General features: G+C 39.4%; 1 protein-coding gene across 1 annotated transcript; it reads left to right on the top strand.

Moving 5' to 3' along the window:
* Positions 1–1,749: 1,749 nt before the first annotated feature.
* On the top strand, positions 1,750–15,492 carry gucy2d (guanylate cyclase 2D, retinal). The gene is made up of 19 exons (XM_051402201.1): positions 1,750–2,162; positions 4,187–5,217; positions 5,346–5,647; positions 5,779–6,151; positions 6,265–6,349; positions 6,456–6,567; positions 6,724–6,843; positions 6,947–7,024; positions 7,253–7,429; positions 7,519–7,675; positions 7,764–7,913; positions 8,268–8,416; positions 8,511–8,674; positions 9,704–9,896; positions 10,278–10,452; positions 10,965–11,063; positions 12,595–12,689; positions 12,798–12,880; positions 13,079–15,492. The coding sequence occupies exons 2-19, from the start codon at positions 4,344–4,346 to the stop codon at positions 13,161–13,163; spliced, it is 3,471 nt and encodes a 1,156-aa protein (XP_051258161.1). The 5' UTR covers positions 1,750–2,162; positions 4,187–4,343; the 3' UTR covers positions 13,164–15,492.
* Positions 15,493–17,009: the final 1,517 nt, after the last annotated feature.

A 17,009-nucleotide genomic window follows, 5' to 3' on the forward strand; every position in this document is an offset into this window, starting at 1 on the left:
TGAAAGTCATGTGAAGTCAAACTCTCAATACTACTTTACATGCCTTGCCTATATGACTGTTATATTTATATGACAACATTTAGGGCTAAATAAAAAGAAAACCACAGGTGAGAAGTGCTGCTATCCACCTGTCAGTATTGTGCAGTGCTGCTTCCTTTGCAGCAAACTGGTTGTCAACTGGGGCTGGTTCTATGTCTGACCTTGCTTTGAAGTGATCTCTGTCAGTACTGTTAGCCATGTCACTAAGAGGCTTGCAGGCAGCAGATCAGTTTAGCACAGCCTCACCTGTCTAATCTGATTACTTCAACAAGGCTTCTATCAATGTGCAAGACAGGGCAAACAAGAACAAACACATCGTCACACTTCCATATGCAAGGGACCATCTTCCTATTCCTAAAGCTCAGCAGAGGCCACCAAAGTCATGGAGAATGTGTTTGCTAGTATCGTTTATGAGCATCTTTATATTTAAACGTTTACCTTCCCTACCAAAGGATTAAATTCCAGCTGTAGTGCTGCAGCGAAGTGTACATGCTGCCAGGTCAAGAGAGCAAGAGCAGACTTTCAGTGGCTTACCACAAGATATTTTTGTCCTTCGGCTCCAGCTCACATAGTTCCTTTGCTTTTATTAGCATTGCTCCCTGTATGTTAGATGCTCTGTGATTATTATCTTGTCCGGAATTTAAAGCCTGACCTCAGGAAGGGAGGGAGGCTGCAAAGATGTCATCAGGGGCATGAAGCTTCAGCTAATGTGAAGGAAGTGGGACATGTTAAAGATACCTTGACAAAATTTATTAAACAAAAGTTATCATTTAGCATTGATTATTGAGGAAATCATGATGTTTTAATCCAAGCTGTAGTTGGCTAAATTATGGGAAATACGAAAGACTTTTTATTGGTGTTTGAGCCATCCTAAATTTCATTCTTTAACTACTGTAGTAAGATTAGGGGGGCACTGGAAAGAGCATGAGTGATGGTCTCAGAAGGATTTGAACTGCAGCAAGAAGGTCATGAAAGGCTACAGACGCAGGCACCTTAATCACTGTACCAGCTTCAAGTCCCAGGTCATTACACACAATTATATAATTTAAAGTAACCCTTGGTGATAAGCATGTGATCATTAACCCTGCAAAGGTTTTCTTAGTTCTGCTTTGTGTGAGTAATCTTGTTAATCAATACATTTTTTTGGCTTTGGGAACATTTATAGCTGTTGGGAGTTTGTCACTATTAATGATGAGCAATGATGGAAAGCAACACTTTGATAAGGACAGTGAACCCATCTTTCATTCAAAGGCAAAGTAAATAAATTAGCTCTGCACAAGATCTTATCCTTTTTGTAGACCTGTTTTCCAAATAAATAGGACAGCGGATTTGTGATCTGAGGAACTCCTCTTTTCATTTAACAGCAGTTCTGAGCTGTGACTCATCCTTCATTTCAAACAGGTGGAGGTGAGAGGAGGAACAGTATATCAGCCCAAGCTCAGTGCTGGTTGCCATTTTTATCACAAGTCTTTCCAGTTCTGAATATTAAAATAGTAGTTGAATCCATCGGCTAAACAGTCTTACAATGCTCAAGGTTTGTTTAAGGTTATTTTAAAACTGGTGAACATGTACACATTTCTAGGCTATCAGTGCCAGCATTAACTTTCACCTTCTTTTTCATCTCCTCCAGCCCTCCCCCACACACACACTCTTCCCACACTATGGATTAAAAGCTAAAGAGGGCTAAGAAGTCAAAGCTTGCCAGTCCTTCCCACTCTTCCCATTCTGTTACCTGTTACCTCTCCCCAGCGATCTGCCAATTACATTTTTTTACCAGTCCAAACTCTGCATCAGGGTTGCAACTCTTCTCACGCGTAGTCCCTTGCTCTGTGGTTTGGGGTCAGTCCAAAACAGGGACAGCAAGAAAGACTGAACTACTGGAAATGTGGAGATTTCACTATCGTCTTTATGGAAGCTGGATACAAGAGGAGATAATTTGATTTATCTACTTTTTTTTTTTTTTTACTTTCCATGCTGTTTGGATTACCTATGATATTTTTTCCCAATAATAGGACAAATATACTTTTTCCTGCTGTATACTTCTGTATACTTAATCCACCTGCAAGTGGATGGTGCTATTCAACGACAGGCTCCAACACTGACATGTAGAAAAGCTGCTCCAGGTCAGTATCGCCTCTTATTAAATCTGTTTCATTGATTTGCCACTGTTGAGGGTAATGGTTTTGTTAATGTGAATAATTCATCCATCACTAAATCTGTTTGCAGCAGAGCTTCTCCAGGAACTGCTGGAACACCAAGCATTGTATAAATGTGTCATAGACGTTTAGAAAATTGCCCTATATATGAAATGTAAGAATGATTTTGGGAGTTAACATAATTTGACCTATTTCTTCTTTTCAGTTGCACTTAATAAGAATAAGGCCAGGACATTAGCCAGTGCTTGTCTTAACCTATTAGCAACTGATAAGCCAATGTCAGTATTAGCCACTTTAGAAGGCTTGCTGGTTGCCTCTTGCTTGCTGCATTGCAGCTTGAAGACAAGGAAAGAAATCAAACTCTCATTTTGTGCTTTTAAAGTGAAATTTCTGAACCACTGAAAGCCACAGGTGGTTTACATGTAAGAGTTAATCTAAAATAGGTGTCCTGTAAATATAAACTAGAGATAGACCAATCCAGGCCATTTCATGGGCCGACATTATCTTAATGCAAGTATTAATTGGCACCAGTGTTTATGTCAGACGATAAGTAACCAGAAATTGCAGAACAAAAATGCTAAACTAAACTTGACGTAATTTAGCAAGTGTGAGTATTACATAGTTTGTCCACCAGAGAGCACTCACAAATAGATTTTTTAACTGTTTGATATCTATTCTCCCTTACTATGTGTCTTTGTTATAATTATTTAAAAAAACATAAACAAATGAAAGGCATCTGTATGCTTGTTATGTGTTCCCGTAAAAGAAAACGTATCAGTCCATATATCATCAGATTTTTAAACCCTGAAATATCTAATACAATCCACTCAGTTGGGTTTTATATAAACATAAGCACAAGATGGTCATTTTTTTCATCCACAGTTGTTAGACCAAAGGTAATACTAATTCTCTAAGCTGTGCAGTTTCTTTTAACTATCTTGATGAGCCAATATTGAATTGGTGGAACATGTTTATTTCTTTCAAGCTGAGCTTCCATATACTTAATAAGCAATTCTCTAAATTTTAACAACTGCAGTTAAAATTCTCCTCACCACCAGCACATTGCTCAGCTTAAAAAGTTTACTTTTGATCACTGACTAAAATATCAGCTGTGTTTGTTCATTAGCTACAAACAGAATTTAAAAGTAGGTTTTTAGAAACTTAAAATCATGTACATTTCCAGGGTTACAGTAGATCAGGAACTTTTTCGGTGGTAACATTGAGGAAAACAGAAGATTATGGTCCTAGCAGCCCAGTCTTTAATATTTCAGAAGTTAGTCCAGTTTAGAAGAGACAGTGGTTGATTTGTACACAAAAATGCAACAAATTAATTTTATAATTTCAGTTAGTCTTTCAGTGTCCTTTGTCTTTTAGTAACTAAGTCTCTAAATTCAGTTTATCAATGAAGATTAATAGGGCCTGTCCAAATCAACTTGAAACACCAGTTTAAATTCTATTATGCTATCATTTAATCTTGAGCTATTTCTACCAGCTAATACACACTTAGATGCTGGTTTCAAAAATCTGAGGGGGGGGCTTAGTGTTAAAGAAGAGGAATTGTCCACAAATATTTGGCTTAGAAGATCTCAACAGATTGACTTTAGAAGGGAAAAGAAATACCAACACCATATAGAGACATCTAGGACAGATTTAGCCACACGTTATCTGGCACTTGATTTTTTAAAACTCTGTGGCCCTGGCAGAGCTAATCAGCTTGCCACACACATGCCATTAATTCTCCAAGCAACAGCGCTGGCACTCTGGGCGTCATGTCCTTGGTGAGACAGATGGATGCTGATAAGATTCAACATCACATTCTGTTAAACAAAACAGCTCAGCAAGATGCAAGTTCAGGTCAGAGATCATATCTGTATTCTGGAGACTGTTTAAGGCCTGAGGTTTCGCAGAACAACAGAAAAACAGATCACACTGAGTTGTAAGGCTACTAACTTTCTAATTCTTTCCACCTTTTTTTTTCTTATTTTCTTAAGGGAATGATGGCTTGGGGTTGTCACATCACCTGTCCAGCTTTGGACTAGGGTGCCAAGGGAGACAGTCCTATCCTCAAAAACACACTCACAGTCACGCTAGACACCATAAACTCTCCACTCCTCTGTGTCTGAGGCATCAGAATAGTCGTGTGAGGAAATGGCAAGTCACAGGGACCCTCGCTTTCTGCACAACCTGTCCTACCACCCACGATGGCAGCACGACTCAATAAAAGTGAAGAGAAAAAGACATATGTGGACAGCGGCTACGAACAGTTGCAGTGAATATAGTCTGTTTAAATCATTAGCAGCTTCATCATCATTGTCATCAAGATCATTGTCATCAAAACCACAGTTGCCATCATCCCCAGTGCAACGCTCCAAAAGCTGGTGGGGGAACTGGTTTCTTCTGCCCTTACTCATGGTCTCATTTCTGCCCTGTCAAGCCTGGGCGACCACATTCAAGGTGGCCCTGGTTGGACCCTGGACGTGTGACCTCTTGTATTCCAAATCCCTCCCTGACTTGGCAGCCCGACTCGCCACCACCCGCATTAACAATGACCCCTATCTCAACAAAGGCTACTGGTATGACTACACACTAATCAATGAGGACTGCAAGTCCTCCCGTGCCCTTGCTCGCTTTTCTGACCTGAAAGGTTATGGTGCTGCTTTCCTGGGCCCTGCCAACCCAGGCTATTGCTCATCAGCTGCTTTGTATGCAAAAGAGTGGGATCTTGGGATTCTTTCCTGGGGTTGCCTCAACCCCAACATTAAAAAAGGAGGGATGTACCCCACCTTCCTGCGACCGCTGCCACTGTCCTCCCATGTGCTCTTCACTGTGTTGCGGTACTTTCATTGGGCCCATGTGGCCATAATCTCAGAGGAGACAGATTTGTGGGAATCCACAGGACAGGAGCTGGCCTCATCACTCAGGGCCCTTGGCCTGCCTGTCAACCCTGTGGTCACTATGCGGGATGACAAGGACGGGGCTCGGAGAGCCCTGAGCATAGTACGGGAAGCAGACCGCGTCAGAGGTGAGTTGTAGATGTAAAGATGATTGAAACAACCAAAAAACAAATAATGCATAATAGCATTATAACAACACCCACACTGTTTTATTCCACGTGAATGAGTGAGTAATCCCTCCTCGCTCTCTCCACAGTGGTCATTATGTGCATGCCTTCTGTCCTGATTGGTGGCCAATCCCAGTACCAACTTCTGACAACAGCCTTGGCCATGCGTATGATTGACCGTGGCTACGTGTTCATTCCCTATGACACCCTCCTCTACGCACTACCCTACAAGGATGCACACTACTATTCACTAGGCAATGACACCAAGCTGCGGAATGCCTTTGACGGGGTCCTCACCATCACTATGGACTCTGGAGAACGCAATTTCTATGAGGCCTTCAAAGATGCTCAGGACAGATATGAAATTCGCAGCACCATTCCACCAGAGCAGGTGAGACTCTCTATTGTATTGTGATAATGGATAGAAAAAGATGACAAATCTGGAAGAAGAGGAAAAATACAACCACTTATGAAAAAATTGGAATTCAGTCAAGATCCTAACATCACTGTCTCTTTTGTTAGGTTTCTCCGTTCTTTGGCACCATCTATAACATGATGTACTACATTGCTATGGCTGCTGAGCAGGCCCGCTCCAATGGAGGCCAGTGGGTGACTGGTCAGATCCTAGGTGACAGCGAGGGCGGCTTTGATTTTGAGGGCTTCAATCAGCATGTGGGGGCCGGTAGGAACGGTAAAGGCATGCAGGCTGGCTATGTAGTGCTGGACTACAGTGGCATGGGCACCTCTCTCTACTCCACTCATACTCTGGCGGCTCCTCATACAGATGGCATGACTGGGGGATTGAAATACCTCAGTCGTTCGATCCATTTTGCAGGCAGCACGCCCTACTCAGACTCTGGCTGCTGGTTTAGCCCATACTTTGCCTGCACTGGAGGTGAGTGCATTAGTAGTGTCATTGCAGGAAATAAGCATAAGCTGGTACGGTGGTCATTGCTGAATTCAGTTCATTCAAATTCTGTCTCTGTGTTTTTTCTTCTCTTCTTATAGGCTTGGATTCAGTCTCTCTCCTCTTTCTTTTCTTTGTGTTCATTGGATTGGTTGGATGTGTAGCCAACTTCGTTATTGTGTTCAAGTATGTACAGTAGAATATCAAAGAATTATATCTCATCCAGTTCAGTTGAGCGTGATTTTTAAAAAAATATTATTTTATTATCTTTTATCTTTGTTTGTCTGTGCAGGAAAAATGGCAGGGTTGGGTTCAGCTTTGGAGGTATTGGTGGAAGTGGATCAACAAAAGTAGTCCTGACCCTGGATGACCTGGTCTTCATCAGCACTCAACTCAGCAAACGGGTCAGTTGTGTGCTGAATCACTCACAACACTCACAGTATTTCGCTGTGGTTTCCCTCTCTCTTCTTTGCAAGTATGTGATGCATGAAAGTTGTTTAACTGTAAAAGATGATCTAATCGAAGTTGACCCATTCTCTTTGAACTGTGTGTGTGAGCAGAAGATCAACGACGAAAGTATCTTGAGAAGCCAGGTGGATATCAAGACGCCTCACCACTCGGTGTCCGGTCGCAGCTATTTGGCCTCAACACCAGACAGCTCAAATATTGCTGTGTTTGAGGTGAACCCAGTCTGTTTTCATGCATTCAATAAACTCCTGTTTTACCCATGCCTTTGGATGTTTTGGGTTTCACAAAGACTTTGTGATTGTGTGTTCATCCCAGGGTGACTGGGTTTGGTTGAAGAAATGCCCCAGTGGAGTATCAAGTGTCAACAGCAGCACTGAGTGTGTCTTTGTCAAGGTAAGTGAGTGTGTGGACACGTCTTTCATTATTAAAACAACTCTATTTTTCCTAGAAAACCCCAAATACAGACTGGTCTTTTTCTGTGACTACACATTGATTTATTGCCATCTTATTTTGAATCTAAAGAAACAGCAAAATGGCTGACTGCACCGAAACAAAAAATATACATCCACCACACAAACCTGATTGGTCACAGCCTTGATGTTTCCTTTGTCTTCCTATCAGCTCAGAGACATGAGGCACGAGAACCTCAATCTGTTCTTGGGACTCTTCGTTGACTCTGGGATCTTTGGTATTGTGACCGAGCACTGCTCCAGGGGCAGCTTGGAGGATCTGCTCAGCAATGAGGAAGTGCGCCTTGACTGGATGTTCAAGTCTTCCCTGATAATGGATCTAATTCGAGTAAGAGAGACAAAATTACCTACCCTTGTTTCATTTCCCACTTTGTCATGTTTTTCACCACTCACACATTTCCCCCAAACTGTTATTAGGGAATGAAGTACCTGCACAATCGTGACATCATCCATGGACGGCTCAAATCCCGTAACTGTGTGGTAGACGGGCGCTTTGTATTGAAGGTGACTGATTATGGGTTCAATGAAATTTTGATTGCCGAAAACTTTGACATTGATGAGGAAAAGCCTGAGGGTGAGTTCATGTGCATCCACAATCTAATCCAGTGACATACATCGATTTTTTTTGTTTTTCTTTAATCGTGCATCTTTTTGAAATAAAGATCTGTTGTGGACGGCTCCTGAGCTGCTGCGAAATTCCAGTCTGAGGAAGAGGGGCACTTTCCATGCAGATGTCTACAGCTTTTCCATCGTCTCGCAGGAGGTCGTCGCTCGCTCTTCACCTTTCTGCATGCTGGATATGCCTGCCAAGGGTGAGTGATACCGCACTACTAACTGTAACTAACCCCCAAACATAAAAATAAACAATTAAATAGTAGAAGGTATTGGAGCCATGTGCAAAAAGTTTATTTATGTTTTAAATGTTTTTGGCAAATTATGTTTCCCACCTGAGTAAAAGGCCAATGACCGACCTGTGGTGATAATGGCATGCTATGAATTCACCTCATACACAGAGTTGAAAAGTAAAGCTGAAAAGAAAATGACAAATACTATGATTGCTGAAAATGCTGCACTGAGCCTGCTTTTATTACCAGTGACATTTATAGTTATTTGGCAAATTTGTCGTTTAAAATAATCTGTTTTTGTGCATTTCTGTGTGTTGACAGAGATTATTAGCAAGGTCAGAGATCCTCCTCCATTGTGTCGGCCTGTTCTGTCAGTGGACGAGGCCCCGCTGGATGTGATACAAGTTATTAAACAGGCCTGGAGTGAAGATCCGGAGAAGAGGCCGACCTTTGAGGAGATCTTCAAACAGGTAAAAGCACTAAAAACACAATTTGATCTGGATCTACTCCTCCTTATATGTTTATTTAGGTGGAGATTTCTGTTCCCTTCTTTTTATGTGACAGTTCAAGAACATCACCAAGGGAAAGAAGACCAACATCATCGACTCTATGCTGCGCATGTTGGAGCAGTACTCCTCCAACTTGGAGGATCTGATTAGAGAGAGGACAGAGGAGCTGGAGGTGGAGAGACAGAAGACTGACAAACTGGTGGCTCAGATGTTGCCCAAGTGAGTGTCCAGCAACTTTAATTGATACATGACAGACATAATAAAACTGGTGTCATGCTCACAGAGCATCAGCAAAAATACCATAGAATAAATGATGCCCCACCCTGTATATATGCATTACATTAATGCACTCCCGTCTTCTGTAAAGTTTTCTTATCTTTCTTATCTATATTTATTTATATTTTAAAAGAACTTTATTCTTGTGTGATTTTTGTGTGATTTGTATATTTTTGTGTGATTGTATATTTTATGCACCATTGCACCAAGACAAATTCCTCGTATGTGTAAAAACCTACCTGGCAATAAATCTGATTCTGATTCTGATTCTGATTCTGATTCTGATTTAACTTCCTCAGGAAGGTCAAAGATCAGAAACAGCATCCTTGAAGCTGGAAGAGATTTAGTGCTTAGTTCAGCAGGGTGCCTGCTCCCTGTCATACAGGAGTGGTTTGAAGGTCTTTTATTGATTTAACAAAACTTCTCAGGAACTGTGGAGATCAGACCAGCTGTGCAAAATGCAGCTAAATGAAGGCTGCAGAGAAAATGTGAGATTGTTATCGAATCGAAACTCTTGAGGAGGAAAATACAAACATTGTCAAAATTGTCAAAATATATTTCTTCATTCTTCTTCATCATTTCTCAAACTTTGCCACCAGAATATTCCTGAAGTTCGGCTTCAACAACTGTGGGATATATGTGGTGCAAAAGCCAATAGTGTGCGTGTGATCAGACCTGTCTAACTTGAGGATTTTACACAATATAAAATTTACACTCTTATTGAATCTTAATTATGTTATATGAATGCAGTAATTTGTTTGTGTCTCTTCTGCATTTAACTGTTCACTGCGAATTGAGAGGAGACCATCACAGAGTAGACTGTATCTTCATGTTTTTTTTTTATATATATACACATCACTTGTTTGCAATAATCAACAATAACAGTTTGGGAAGAAATCCTGAAATCATTAGATTAGGGATTAGAAAAGGACTGTAAATGAATTTTAGTTGACCGTCCTCTTCCTCCTTCAGGTCTGTGGCCCAGGCACTGAAGACAGGCAAGCCTGTCAAACCCGAGCATTTCAGCGAGGTCACGCTGTACTTCAGTGATATTGTGGGCTTCACCACCATCTCAGCTCTCAGTGACCCCATCGAGGTGGTCGACCTGCTCAATGACCTCTACACACTCTTTGATGCTATCATTGGATTGCATGACGTCTACAAGGTGAGTGCTGTGGGATTGTGTTCCTGATTCTGATAATCTTGTATTTAATTTGTTTATTTGTTTAATAAAATAGTTTTAGATTTGTATTGTTGAAACATTGCTACTGTTGCTCCTGAATCAGATTTTAATATATGAAAAAAATAAATATTTTGATGCATAATATCCACTAATCATTAAAGGTCCAGTGTATAACATTTAGGAGATTGGCAGAAATGGAATATAATATAATACGTATGTATTCATTAATAATACAAAATAAAAAAATTGTTGTGTTCTCCGTACTTCCATACTTTCAAATTTTACAGTGTTGAACTAGTGAGAGAAAAATCCCACACTGTACAGTGTATGTGTGTGTTGAACTCTTATTTTTACGGTATTTAGGTGGAAACTATCGGAGATGCTTACATGGTAGCCTCAGGAGTCCCCACTAGGAACGGCAACCGTCATGCAGCTGAAATGGCCAACATGTCTCTTGACATCCTCCATTGCATTGGGACCTTCAAGATGAGGCACATGCCTGAACTCAAAGTCAGGATCCGTATTGGCCTGCACTCTGGTGAGCAACATGTTCCGCCTTTCTGTGCTGTGATTAAACTATGCTCTAATTATGATATACAGTAGTAAATCTTTGCCCTAAGAGTCACAAACGTGTGTAATATGACATTAAATAAATTACTTTTCAGAGTGAATAAAAATTAATACAGAGGAGTAAGAATACAGGAGCACAAGCTGCTAAGTCAAGGAGTTATTTTTATCAGCCTTTATCCTTGTCTGGAACTTATTCCTGGAACAGTGAAATACTATCCACTTAGAGTACATGTCATCCAATTAACACACTGAATACTCTGGATTTCTAACTCTATTCTATGAATTTCTTTATGCACACAGAAGTGGTAGTGCACAGCTTTAATGTAATGCATTGAGGAAATAATTGTGCAGAGATTATGAAAAAGTTACTGGAAACTGTTTCTTCAAAGTTATGTAAAAATGATTTATGACATAAGATATTGCTTGCCAAGGAGAGGCATCCCATTAAAATGTGTGTGGCCTTGCATGCTGTCTTTGCAGGCCCAGTGGTAGCAGGAGTTGTGGGCCTTACGATGCCTCGGTACTGTCTGTTTGGAGACACCGTCAACACAGCATCAAGAATGGAGTCCACAGGGTTGCGTGAGTGTCTTGTATATCATTCTGTAGACGAGAAAAATTTGCTCTTTCTAGTCATCGGGTTTTTTTACATAGTAGAGTTGGGATGGTGTGTAGTTTGTGTGCATGCTGCTTGAGGCTAAACAGGGCTTTAAGTGAGCAGTCCTTTCTAATCCTTTAAGACTATCAGCAGAATTAGAGTCCAATTTGAAGTTTCACTGTAAATGTCGTCAATGACCAGGTTTGCCTCAGCTACACTCGGCATGCTCTATAAATGAAGTATAGACGTAAGTATTAACTACTAGTAAGCTTTATTGGGTACAATCAGATGACTGAGGGGACTACTTAATGTATATTTTTGATTTGAACTTTCAGGCTTTAGAGTGTAGAAATAGATGTCATTTTATATGAATGCTGTACAGTGGTTCAGAAACAGACAAAGATACCTCTAAGCAACAGTTAAATAAGGATATAATAAACTGGAGGTTAGTATAAAAATTTTATTTAAACAGGAACATTTTCCTTTTTCTGTGTCAAGTGCACAATAATGCTAATAACACCCTGGAATTAACAGGCGTGTTGCTTTAGCAAAGCTACATTAGCACTACTAAATATAAGCTGAACATACTATGGACTGACAAATGGCAACAACATTAAAACTCTACTCACTTATGAATAAGAGATAGTAACGCCTTTCCTCACCATTTCAACATAAATCCCCAACCAAGTTACAGTGACACTAACAAGCTCTGGGCTGGTTTTGACTGTCTTTCACTGGTGTGACTATTCAATGGAAATGTAAGGATGGCTTTACATAATGCAACTTCTGTGCAATATGCTGCTCATCGTAAACACACCCTCTAAGTGTTTTTGTCACAGTTTCATCCTGTTCAGTCTAACCACTGACCGCAGACTACAGAGGGCCCAAAGAAAAACAGGTTCCCAAAATATTTAGAGCCCAGTTATACCACTGTGGTTCGATAATTATCTAGGGCCAATAGGGTCAGTTACCCTTTTCTGGACTAGAAAATACATTAAAAATCTAAACTTTGGGGGAGCAGTACTCTCTCTGTCATGTAACACTGTGGAGACATTGAGTAAATGGAAGTTTTAATCATTAATTATTCTTCTATTGGGGCCAATACTATTGTAGTGTCAGAATTATTCTGGTTTTATCAATGAGAATATAACCATTATTGAAGGAAAGAAGGTGATTCCAAACCTTTGAATGGTGGTGCAGATCCCAGACGATCGTACTGTAATGAAACTATTTACATTTAAATAGGTCAGTGGCAGTTTCACTCTAATTTATTTAATCTAAAATAACAATTATGTGTTTATGAATGACTAGACTATACTGAATATTTGCCATTAGGGGGAAAAGCAATGATGAGTAGTCTACTACCACCTAGTGGCTTAATACCAAAACAGCAGTCTCACCTTCTAAATTTCTCAGACGCAATAATTTTAACCTTAAAAAAGGCCATTAAAGATTGTCATGAGTACCAATATTATCGTAATGTCAGTGAGGATGTTGATTTATTTTCTATCACAGCTTACAGAATCCATGTCAACCAAAGCACAGTTGATATCCTGAACAGCTTGCAGCTGGGATACAAGATTCAAGTCAGAGGAATGACAGAGTTAAAGGTAAAATGTTTAAATGTTTTATAATATACACAGGACATATGCAATATACCTACTGTAGCACTGACATTATGAAAATAGCTAATGAATGGCAATGATTCTTATTACTAGGGAAAAGGGATTGAGAACACATTTTGGTTGGTGGGAAGGGACGACTTCACCAAGCCTCTGCCTATTCCTCCAGACATTCAAGGGTAAGAGAATGTTTTGGTTTCTCTGCCACATAAATGTGATTTGCCTGATTTAATCTTTGCACTATGTATATACAGTATCATTTTAGATTATTGCAGCACATCTTAATGTAATCAAATCACCTATTTGTATTAAGGGTATATCGTGTTCTGCTATGGGTTCAAGTCATGGTGCATAAAAAGCTGTATTTCCTATTACAGGGGAGGCAATCACGGTATCGCTTTAGAGGAGATACCTACTGACAGAAGACAGAAATTCCTGGATCGACAGAAGAAGATGGGCTAGACTGATGTTGTTTTGTTTTTTTACTGATGTCCCAGAATGAAAAGTGAAATGTGTCAGTTAAAATATACGCAGACATGTACGAATGAAAAGTCGAGCATTGCAACGTCCAACCACAATCTACTATAATTTGTGCTATTCTCAAACTTAAATCCAGGGTGACATGAGGATTCAGACTCTTTGTATTTGTTGAAATTATTTCTATACTAAAATAATCTTGGAGATTATCATTCTCTTCATTCATAGTTTTAACACATTGGGGCCACAGTAAAGGCTGACTCCAAGATGCAAAAATGAGCCCAAAAGAGGCAACAGTCTATATTATATTTGTTCATTAGTTGCTGTATATTGAAAATAAACATACAGCGTAATATCAAGAGTGGATAACAGGTGTTAATTTAGTGGACAGTAATCTCACCTAACAAGAAGGGATTGTGATGAATGTGTCTACAAAAGATCACAGTATCATGTGTTATACTGGTGAACTTCATGTACTGTATGTATTTGTACTGATCTTTGGGCTTTGCAGAGATATTGGAGAGATTTTATCGTGAACATGCCGCATACTGCTCAACTATTCATCCTCGGTATAATAGACTACAATGTGCTGTACTCACTTTAGGAGCATTAGTCTTTTACAACAACACAGGATTAATACATTTAAAACATTTGCACAATAATTTAAGCTGGAAAGAACCGCATAGGTCAGTCAGGGTTGAGAGCTCAGGTCGGAGGTAGCTGTGATTTTGCTTTTGTTGCAGCAATACTGCGAAGATTCACACGTTTGATGAATGGGCCATATTATCAAAACTGGTCAAAATATATCAAACAAAACATCTGGTTTGTTCATTTAACATTAGATTTAATTATTAATATAGATTAAAAACATATTTCTTCTTACTACTGGGTCTCCTAAGAATATATTTTATTCCTGCAATAGGCCTGTATGAGTTGATTGACTGTTTGAATCTAACTTCTCAGCTCCAATTATCCAATTGTTATTATAAAAATACAGACTGACAAATGTATTTTTAATGATGTGTGTATTGCTCATGGCAAGCATATTGGTTTCTAATGATGTGTGTATTGCTTTTAACATACTGCTGATTTTCTACCAAAACATAGAAGACCTATGCGATATGCAAACAACTCCAACCTATTGCTGTCTAACAACAGTGCAGTTTCACTATAGCCTGTAGCCTATTACTGGAACATGCTGCATGCTGTGTGTACAACGGGGTCTTATCAGGAAAGCGATAGGAAGACCTGATTTCTGTGACATACAGTTTATGTGCTCTGCACTGATATGCCGAATGTCAATTGAGTCAATTGACTGAAATGATCTCCAATATGTGCTTCAGCAGATTTAGCCTTTTCATGTGTATTGCCATGTTCTAGAGGAAAATATCTGCCTGTGTCTGTGTCTGAGTTTTCCATACCTTATCTTCTTTTCTGTGCCCCAATCAGTGTCTGTATCTAAAGGTCCTCTGGGAACAAATGTTCACAAAGTCCTTCCCATGTCCAGCCCCAGGGGATCTTAGATGAATTTTACACAACATATGGTGGGGGGGGTGCATGCATAGACAAAGTGGAGGGCAGAGTCTTCTGAGTCATTTGTCTTTGGCCTGGGGATGTGTATATACTGTACATTTCTACATAGTTAGTTTGTCTTTGTGTCCTGTGCAGGGTTAGGGACTTTTTAGTGGAGTTTTTTTTCTGCTTGGGTTCCCTAAACCCCTGACACAAAAGGAGATATCAACAAAACAAAGGGTTTTATCACAGTGCATTGAAATACATTGTTCACTCACTCTGTGTTGGCTTGCTAATTGTCTGCCGCAGCACTGATATTGAAGCAACAATAGGCAGGCAATGTCAGGATGTGATTTTCCTCTGACAACAGTTTTCAGTCTGAGGAAATTTTTTCATTGGGAGCTCACTGCTGACCACTTCTAACGTACAGCGACTTGTCACAGTTAGCTCAGTGTAAGGACAATCTGATGACTTGATTATCAGTTTGCTTGTGGTGTAGTCTTTCACACCATTAACTGTTTAGCAGCACTGGCTCTTCAAGCATGATTAAATCCCCAACGAAAAGGAATCGCCGTACTCTGAATCAAAATGAAGAACATGGGGGGAAGCTGTTTGAATGTTTCTTCGTTGGGTATCTAAAGGACAAAATGAGTTATTCTATTGCATAGGTAGGACCGAATTTTTCTGGATTCTTAATCAATTTGCCAAATAGATAGACCCCATCAATACATAATGGATTCCATTGTTCATTTTGAAAAGTGATATCAGTGTGTTTCTGTAAATAAATTATGGTTTTAGTGAAGATTGTGTCTTCCTGTGTTTGTCTTATACTCCTGTATCAACCTCTGTGTTGAGGCGATTTTCCTGAATGGTACCCTGATAGCGCACTAAATTATGATTTAAAACAAGTGGTCACTAAATCAAAAGTTCAATAAAGGCTAGTAAATCATAGTGTAGATGACAGATAATCCATTTATAGCATGATATTTCTAAATGAGTGGCTTTTTTCTGTCAAATCTGATTAATACGCTTCAATTATAACAAGCTTTAAGTTTTGAAATAGCAGTGTTGTAAATGGGCAGAGCATTACTAAGGCAACAACATTAAAACTCTACTCACTTATGAATAAGAGATAGTAACGCCTTTCCTCACCATTTCAACATAAATCCCCAACCAAGTTACAGTGACACTAACAAGCTCTGGGCTGGTTTTGACTGTCTTTCACTGGTGTGACTATTCAATGGAAATGTAAGGATGGCTTTACATAATGCAACTTCTGTGCAATATGCTGCTCATCGTAAACACACCCTCTAAGTGTTTTTGTCACAGTTTCATCCTGAACATTGCAAATGATGGTAAATTAGATGCATTGTGTTTAATGAATGCTGAAACCTCCATCGAGCTTGCACTGTGTATCTTACAGTAACACCAGCCAACAGTAAAAACACAGATTCTGGATCAAAATAAAGGTATTTTGATTTGGCTTCAGGTCCTGAGATCTTCTTAAAAGAATCTTTAAATGCCATCACAAACTTGTCTTTCAATTGAACTCAATGTTATTATCCAAATCAGAGTTAAAACAGATCATGTCTGCACTGCTAGCAGGAATATCTACAAGTGATATCAGCGCCCCAAGGACAATGTCGGCTCAAAAGCAATTCTTATTTCTGCCACTAACAGAGGTTGCTGTGAGGACAATTTGATCAGTTTGACAGGTTGCTATGCCAAATCTTTTTTGGCACTTTTGTGGTGCAATCACACCCCTTGGATTTAACCACAGACTGTGTCCTGTAGTTGTTTGTTGCTGAGGATATAAATTAATTCAGGCCATCAATGCTTCAGTGCCTTATTCTGTCTGCATGTATGGGTCACAATATAAACAGTACACATTAAAAAGATAACTAAAACCATACTATGTGCTCTGGGAAATGCAGGTTGGTCGATCCTGCTCCCATTCATGTCTTTGCTGCTCAAAACCATCCAGGTAAGCACCTTATAGGACAATGTGACAATCAACTCAACATTCAATTCAATTCAATTTTATTTGTATATGTTGTTGGATATAGCCTATTTTACTTGTATGCTCATTATCATATATTTTAATTGGATTAAAGAACACTGTATGTTATCACAAACTCAGCATGATATTTATTGCAGCTGATGGTAATCAATTTGAAGCAGATCACGTTTTTGTTGAAAATCATTTACATTAAATTAAATACTACTCACTATAAATAATATAAATATAAATATAATATAAAATGACATTAATAAATCTCTCTAATAGTGTTCCTTTATGGGAGTTATTGTATTATCATA

The sequence above is a fragment of the Dicentrarchus labrax genome, unplaced genomic scaffold (genome assembly GCF_905237075.1).
Source record: "Dicentrarchus labrax unplaced genomic scaffold, dlabrax2021, whole genome shotgun sequence".
NCBI classification, from domain to species: domain Eukaryota; kingdom Metazoa; phylum Chordata; class Actinopteri; family Moronidae; genus Dicentrarchus; species Dicentrarchus labrax.

Bases quoted from the DNA above. Each gene is read 5' to 3' on its own strand.
- gucy2d (XM_051402201.1), top strand. From the start codon at position 4,344: ATGGCAAGTCACAGGGACCCTCGCTTTCTGCACAACCTGTCCTACCAC. The intron at 7,025-7,252 runs GTAAGTGAGTGT...TCTTCCTATCAG, and splicing joins CTGAGTGTGTCTTTGTCAAG to CTCAGAGACATGAGGCACGA. The intron at 8,417-8,510 runs GTAAAAGCACTA...TTTATGTGACAG, and splicing joins TTGAGGAGATCTTCAAACAG to TTCAAGAACATCACCAAGGG.